Raw genomic sequence first — 9,442 nt, forward strand, 5'->3', positions numbered from 1 at the left:
GGTCACAATATCACACTGTCTTGTTCTTGTTTTGTATAAACCATAGATGAAAACATCTTGCATAAACCTGTCATAGTGCTTTATGCTACAGCTTTCAGGCCGTTGAGAATTAATCAAGTCAGACAAGTCCTCTTTGAAGGATTTTTTTTTTTTTTTTTCACGGGAGTCTGAGTGTGAAAATTGGCTATGTGGCCCCGTAGAGTTAAACGCCAGTGATCCGCAGGTGCAAGGACACGCGAGTCATGGTCTGGCGACGCAGGGAACGGGACACTTATGGTACCCATTCGACTGGAGAACGATTATTTTTTCGACCAGTTTTATGCATTGTAAAACACCATAGGTAGGTAAATTATAGATTATATCATATACAATTATTTCGTACATGATTTCAAAGTTAGATGTAAACAAAATGAAAAGAAAAAAGATCCTGATGTTTGGGTCCCTTACATTTTTACGCATAGCGCACACGTGTCCGAAAGGCTTCGGGATGTAGGTACATGATAGACAAAAATGATGAAAAGAGAGAAAAAACTTCGACCGTTAATTTGGAAATATACTTATCTACGCAGAAATGCCGTTCCAGACGCAAATTTAGTAAAAAAAAATAAAAAATAAACGTATTATGGCTAATTCTGTAGATTAATAAAATATCAAGGGTGTAGGAAGCTGATTTATAGAAATTTTCCTGTTGCTTGTAAAAGTGATATAAATATGAATATATATATACTTTATATTCTATATATTTATATATATATATATATTTATATATATATTTATATACATATTTATATTTTATATTTATATTTTATATTTATATTTTATATTTTATATTATTTTATATTTATATTTTATATTTTTTATTATTTTATATTTTATATTTTATATTTCATATTTTATATTTATATTTATATTTTATATTTTTTTATATTTTTTTATATATTTTTTATATTATTTTATATTTTATATTATTTTATATTTTATATTATTTTATATTTTATATTAATTTATATTTTATATTATTTTAAATTTTATATTATTTTATATTTTATATTATTTTAAATTTTTATATTTATATTTATTTTTATATTTATATTTTACATTTTACACATTTTACACATTTTACACATTTTGCACATTTTGCACATTTTGCACATTTTACACATTTTACATTTTTTGTGTGTTTGTGTGTTTGTGTGTTTGTGTGTATTTATTTATACGTTATATCTATCTATACGTTATATCTATCTATACGTTATATCTATCTATACGTTATATCTATCTATACTTTACATTTATCTATACTTTACATTTATCTATACTTTACATTTACCTATACTTTACATTTATCTATACTTTACATTTATCTATACTTTACATTTACCTATACTTTACATTTACCTATACTTTACATTTACCTATACTTTATACTTTATATTTATTTATACTTTATACTTTATATTTATTTATACTTTATACTTTATATTTATTTATACTTTATACTTTATATTTATTTATACTTTATACTTTATATTTATTTATACTTTATACTTTATATTTATTTATACTTTATACTTTATATTTATTTATACTTTATACTTTATATTTATTTATACTTTATACTTTATATTTATTTATACTTTATACTTTATATTTATTTATACTTTATACTTTATATTTATTTATACTTTATACTTTATATTTATTTATACTTTATACTTTATATTTATTTATACTTTATACTTTATATTTATTTATACTTTATACTTTATATTTATTTATACTTTATACTTTATATTTATTTATACTTTATACTTTATATTTATTTATACTTTATACTTTATATTTATTTATACTTTATACTTTGTATTTATTTATACTTTATACTTTATATTCATTTATACTTTATACTTTATATTTATTTATACTTTATACTTTATATTTATCTATACTTTATACTTTTTATTTATTTATACTTTATACTTTATATTTATTTATACTTTATACTTTATATTCATTTATACTTTATACTTTATATTTATTTATACTTTATACTTTATATTTATTTATACTTTATACTTTATATTTATTTATACTTTATACTTTATATTTATTTATACTTTATACTTTATATTTATTTATACTTTATACTTTATATTTATTTATACTTTATACTTTATATTTATCTATACTTTATACTTTTTATTTATTTATACTTTATACTTTATATTTATTTATACTTTATACTTTATATTTATTTATACTTTATACTTTATATTTATTTATACTTTATACTTTATATTTATTTATACTTTATACTTTATATTTATTTATACTTTATACTTTATATTTATTTATACTTTATATTTATTTATACTTTATACTTTATATTTATTTATACTTTATACTTTGTATTTATTTATACTTTATACTTTATATTCATTTATACTTTATACTTTATATTTATTTATACTTTATACTTTATATTTATCTATACTTTATACTTTTTATTTATTTATACTTTATACTTTATATTTATTTATACTTTATACTTTATATTCATTTATACTTTATACTTTATATTTATTTATACTTTATACTTTATATTTATTTATACTTTATACTTTATATTTATTTATACTTTATACTTTATATTTATTTATACTTTATACTTTATATTTATTTATACTTTATACTTTATATTTATTTATACTTTATACTTTATATTTATCTATACTTTATACTTTTTATTTATTTATACTTTATACTTTATATTTATTTATACTTTATACTTTATATTTATTTATACTTTATACTTTATATTTATTTATACTTTATACTTTATATTTATTTATACTTTATACTTTATATTTATTTATACTTTATACTTTATATTTATTTATACTTTATATTTATTTATACTTTATACTTTATATTTATCTATACTTTATACTTTTTATTTATTTATACTTTATACTTTATATTTATTTATACTTTATATTTATTTATACTTTATACTTTATATTTATCTATACTTTATACTTTTTATTTATTTATACTTTATACTTTATATTTATTTATACTTTATACTTTTTATTTATTTATACTTTATACTTTATATTTATTTATACTTTATACTTTATATTTATTTATACTTTATACTTTATATTTATTTATACTTTATATTTATTTATACTTTATACTTTATATTTATTTATACTTTATACTTTATATTTATTTATACTTTATACTTTATATTTATTTATACTTTATATTTATTTATACTTTATACTTTATATTTATCTATACTTTATACTTTTTATTTATTTATACTTTATACTTTATATTTATTTATACTTTATACTTTTTATTTATTTATATTTCATTTCATGTTCCATGTTCATTTATATTTCATTTCATGTTCCGTGTTCATTTATATTTCATTTCATGTTCCATGTTCATTTATATTTCATTTCATGTTCCGTGTTCATTTATATTTCATTTCATGTTCCATGTTCCTTTATATTTCATTTCATGTTCCGTGTTCATTTATATTTCATTTCATGTTCCATGTTCATTTATATTTCATTTCATGTTCCATGTTCATTTATATTTCATTTCATGTTCCGTGTTCATTTATATTTCATTTCATGTTCCATGTTCATTTATATTTCATTTCATGTTCCGTGTTCATTTATATTTCATTTCATGTTCCATGTTCATTTATATTTCATTTCATGTTCCGTGTTCATTTATATTTCATTTCATGTTCCATGTTCCTTTATATTTCATTTCATGTTCCATGTTCATTTATATTTCATTTCATGTTCCATGTTCATTTATATTTCATTTCATGTTCCGTGTTCATTTATATTTCATTTCATGTTCCATGTTCATTTATATTTCATTTCATGTTCCATGTTCATTTATATTTCATTTCATGTTCCATGTTCATTTATATTTCATTTCATGTTCCATGTTCATTTATATTTCATTTCATGTTCCGTGTTCATTTATATTTCATTTCATGTTCCATGTTCATTTATATTTCATTTCATGTTCCATGTTCATTTATATTTCATTTCATGTTCCATGTTCCTTTATATTTCATTTCATGTTCCATGTTCATTTATATTTCATTTCATGTTCCATGTTCCTTTATATTTCATTTCATGTTCCGTGTTCATTTATATTTCATTTCATGTTCCGTGTTCATTTATATTTCATTTCATGTTCCGTGTTCATTTATATTTCATTTCATGTTCCATGTTCATTTATATTTCATTTCATGTTCCATGTTCATTTATATTTCATTTCATGTTCCGTGTTCATTTATATTTCATTTCATGTTCCATGTTCATTTATATTTCATTTCATGTTCCATATTCATTTATATTTCATTTCATGTTCCGTGTTCATTTATATTTCATTTCATGTTCCATGTTCCTTTATATTTCATTTCATGTTCCATGTTCATTTATATTTCATTTCATGTTCCGTGTTCATTTATATTTCATTTCATGTTCCATGTTCCTTTATATTTCATTTCATGTTCCGTGTTCATTTATATTTCATTTCATGTTCCATGTTCATTTATATTTCATTTCATGTTCCATGTTCATTTACATTTCATTTCATGTTCCGTGTTCATTTATATTTCATTTCATGTTCCGTGTTCATTTATATTTCATTTCATGTTCCATGTTCATTTATATTTCATTTCATGTTCCATGTTCATTTATATTTCATTTCATGTTCCATGTTCATTTATATTTCATTTCATGTTCCATGTTCCTTTATATTTCATTTCATGTTCCGTGTTCATTTATATTTCATTTCATGTTCCATGTTCATTTATATTTCATTTCATGTTCCATGTTCATTTATATTTCATTTCATGTTCCATGTTCCTTTATATTTCATTTCATGTTCCATGTTCATTTATATTTCATTTCATGTTCCGTGTTCATTTATATTTCATTTCATGTTCCATGTTCCTTTATATTTCATTTCATGTTCCGTGCTCATTTATATTTCATTTCATGTTCCATGTTCATTTATATTTCATTTCATGTTCCGTGTTCATTTATATTTCATTTCATGTTCCGTGTTCATTTATATTTCATTTCATGTTCCATGTTCATTTATATTTCATTTCATGTTCCATGTTCATTTATATTTCATTTCATGTTCCATGTTCCTTTATATTTCATTTCATGTTCCATGTTCCTTTATATTTCATTTCATGTTCCATGTTCCTTTATATTTCATTTCATGTTCCATGTTCCTTTATATTTCATTTCATGTTCCATGTTCCTTTATATTTCATTTCATGTTCCTTTATATTTCATTTCATGTTCCATGTTCCTTTATATTTCATTTCATGTTCCATGTTCCTTTATATTTCATTTCATGTTCCATGTTCCTTTATATTTCATTTCATGTTCCATGTTCCTTTATATTTCATTTCATGTTCCGTGTTCATTTATATTTCATTTCATGTTCCATGTTCATTTATATTTCATTTCATGTTCCGTGTTCATTTATATTTCATTTCATGTTCCGTGTTCATTTATATTTCATTTCATGTTCCATGTTCATTTATATTTCATTTCATGTTCCATGTTCATTTATATTTCATTTCATGTTCCGTGTTCATTTATATTTCATTTCATGTTCCATGTTCCTTTATATTTCATTTCATGTTCCATGTTCCTTTATATTTCATTTCATGTTCCATGTTCCTTTATATTTCATTTCATGTTCCGTGTTCATTTATATTTCATTTCATGTTCCATGTTCATTTATATTTCATTTCATGTTCCATGTTCATTTATATTTCATTTCATGTTCCGTGTTCATTTATATTTCATTTCATGTTCCATGTTCATTTATATTTCATTTCATGTTCCGTGTTCATTTATATTTCATTTCATGTTCCATATTCATTTATATTTTATATTTATATTTATTTATATTTTATATTTTATGTTTTTATATCTTTATATTCTTTTTTATATTTTTTTATCTTTATATTTTTATATTATTTTATATTTTTTAATATTTTTTTTATATTTTTTTATATTTTTATATTTATGAAAAAGAAAATCTTTATTGGACACCTGCTGGACGACTCGGTAAAATATTTCTAAAAAAAGAAAAATGTAGGAATCGAAAAAAGTGCTTTCTACATTCCTTAGATGAAGGATGATTCTGTAAAATATAACGATCAGAATGACCGATATATATATATATATATATATATATATATATATATATATATATATATATATATATATATATATATAATATATATAATATATAATATATAATATATATATAATATATAATTATATATATATATATATAATATATATAATATATAATATATATATATATATATATATATATATATATATATATATATATATATATATATATATATATATTATATATATATATTTAACAATTATTCTGCTTTGGTCAAATTTCCAAATTCAGATTTTTTTATTTTTTACTATACTCAAAAACTGTTAGGCCGATTTCGAAAAAAAAAAATCAATCTACCACAGAGATCAGGCTAGGGTCTAAATAAAAGAGTGAGAGTCATGAAAATCGGCAAGAAAAATCGAAAAAAATGAGGTGATACCCTTAAGTCTTTATTTATCAAATTACTCAGTCTCCGCAAGTGCACTCAACTGGATGATGAGGCAGAGTACGGCGTGAGGGCACTCAGGACGTTGTGCCGCACTTAAAACCACGCAACAGCAATGGGAACAGCGAGTGAGGATATGAAGTGTGAGGCAATTCTGGACAAGAAAAGATAATGTTGAACGGTTATAGTGATCACGAGTTGAACGAATGGTTCAGATTAGATCGAGAAGGATTAATGCGTGCGACCGGCATGATCAGAGGGTCAAGTAAGCCCTCGTACAAATCGAACATGTGCCATCTCTGCAGAAATTAAAGTTTTAGTGCTAGGTTTCTCTTGTACTCCCTACTCTAGTTCGCTCTGCCCTTCCCCCTCCACCTCAGGATGTTCCTACTACGGATATCAATCCTCCTCCTACTCATATTCCCCCTACACCCCTTCCTCCTACTCCCTCCCAACATAACCCATCCACCTCAACACCAACTACTGCCGATACCCATCCTCCCGACACCCATCCTCCTCCTACTCATATTCCCCCTACACCACTTCATCCTACTCCCTCCCGACAGAACCCCCCCACACACACAGTATGTTTGTTCCTTTACTATCGCTTTGTTTAATAATTGGTTTATGCCATTGATACCTGTAAATTTACATTCAGATTTTTAATGAAATATATTATAAATTGGTTCCTTACAAAGTACATGTAAGAGGTAGCTTTTTGTAGTCCTCATATATAGATATATATGTGTGTGTGTGTCCAAGACAAGTTAAAAAGTACACCTTATCATCACAGGTAATAAATGAAATCAATATAAACCTTATCAAAACCAGTATCTAATTGAACTCAATGCGGCATATAATAAAAAAGCATATGTGATAACAGAGCGGGTTAACCATATACTCTATACATATTATCAGCTACAAAGTGTTATTTCTTTAATGGTTTTTCGATGACGGAAGAAGACAACTAAGCTAGAGATGATATATTCATACAAAAAATACATATATAACACACTACTAGTTGATCTTTTTTTTCAATAGTGAGGGCCATGCTAATTGTTGTACTTATCTTGTACTTAGGCAACTGCTCGCGTCACTTTAGCAAAGGGTAACACCAGTTACACTGCCGCTGAAACGGTGAATACTTCCACGCCTATAAAAATAAAGTATCGATGAATATAAACAAACTCCCGATACTCAGTGGTAAAGGTCTCTTTAAAAGTAGCCATGAAGCACTGAAGGCTTCTTTTAAACTTGTAATTGGACAATAGATTATTCTTAAAATAGCAATTAACAATATTTGACGTTAGGAGGGTGCGAACTCACAAGATTTACGTTATCGGGTGTAGCTACGGGGATAAGCGGGGACCTAATCTTCGACTAATTCTGGGTTCAGTATCAATCACGGTGAGCGCGCAGGAGGTTGTAGCGCTCTGCTCAAGTTCTGATGAAGTTGGTATTATATTTGCTTGTGGTCGCTACCTCCATCCGTCTGGGTATGTGTGTGGTATTTTGCGGAAAAGGCTTTATCTGTACAATGTTTGTATATATATATATATATATATATATATATATATATATATATATATATATAGAGAGAGAGAGAGAGAGAGAGAGAGAGAGAGAGAGAGAGAGAGAGAGAGAGAGAGAAATAAATATATATATACAGTTTGTAAAATGTTTGTGTGTATATATTTCGGTAGATAAACAGATAAGTAGACAGATATATGCATATAGTCTATAAAATGTTTGCATATATATAGAGAGAGATGGACAGATAACTAGATAGATAGACAGATAACTAGGTAGACATATACATATAATTTGAGATAAAGAGATAGAGAGGACTTATCCATATTGATAGATTAAGTGATATTAGATCATGATAACTCTTTGACGTGCCACAGACCCTTAATGATGTACCTCCAACGTCTTAAAAACACCATGGACTGCTTTTAAAATTTACTTTACTTGGAGACCAAAACATGGAATAAATGTTAAGCAGATACGTAAAGAACTGCGCAAGAATGGTGGAGCTTCACTTGCCACTTTAATGACCCTTGTTATTCTAGCATATAATAATTGTAATTATTTGTGCATGGGGCTTTGGTTGTATCATGGTAGTTTACAGGAGTTTAAAAGCTACTCTATCGTTATTTCTCGATTCCTATGCGTGTTTTGGGCGAATATCTTTAATGTCTTATTATCTAGAATCAATTGAAAATGAATGGGAGATTTTGGGCTACGAAGACATGGTAAAAATCGGCACCTCTCGTCCTTAAAGCAAAGGAGGGAACATTAACACTGACTTTTGTCCAAAAATAATAAAACTATTCTATTTTTAGGACATGCTATGCGTAAGGAAATTACAACCTATTGCGCGCTATTCTGCACTAAAGATACAAAATACCGTTGTCGCTGTTGTAACTATGTCGATATATAGTGTGGAATATCAGTCGAAAGGGACGATAATCACATAGAAAGTAAATAATGACTTATCGAAAGACGATGAAAATGACTTAATTAAAAGATTATATTATATTATATTTATGTAAATATAAATAAATAAATAAATAAATATATATATATATATATATATATATATATATATATAAGTAAATAATGACTTATCGAAAGACGCTGAAAATTATTAAATTAAAAGACTATATTTTCCCAGGCTTTCCCGTTCTTAAAGATCCGAGTTCGAAAGTTTTACGAGAAAATCAAATGATCAGAATAGGGTTACCTCATAAACCCTCAACAGACACCTCAAAAGACCACATTGAGAAC

The 9,442-nt window shown here is 24.4% G+C and overlaps 1 protein-coding gene across 1 annotated transcript in view; it reads left to right on the forward strand.

Annotated features, from left to right (window-relative positions):
- Positions 1-8,063: 8,063 nt before the first annotated feature.
- LOC138861728 (uncharacterized) overlaps positions 8,064-9,442 on the forward strand; it is a 7,773-nt gene continuing 6,394 nt past the window's right edge. The window contains exon 1 of the mRNA XM_070121548.1: positions 8,064-8,148. Coding sequence (XP_069977649.1) covers positions 8,100-8,148 — 49 coding nt within the window. The 5' untranslated portion in view covers positions 8,064-8,099. The remainder of the gene's footprint in view (positions 8,149-9,442) is intronic.

Source organism: Penaeus vannamei, chromosome 5, assembly GCF_042767895.1.
Source record: "Penaeus vannamei isolate JL-2024 chromosome 5, ASM4276789v1, whole genome shotgun sequence".
Classification (NCBI taxonomy): Eukaryota; Metazoa; Arthropoda; class Malacostraca; order Decapoda; family Penaeidae; genus Penaeus; species Penaeus vannamei.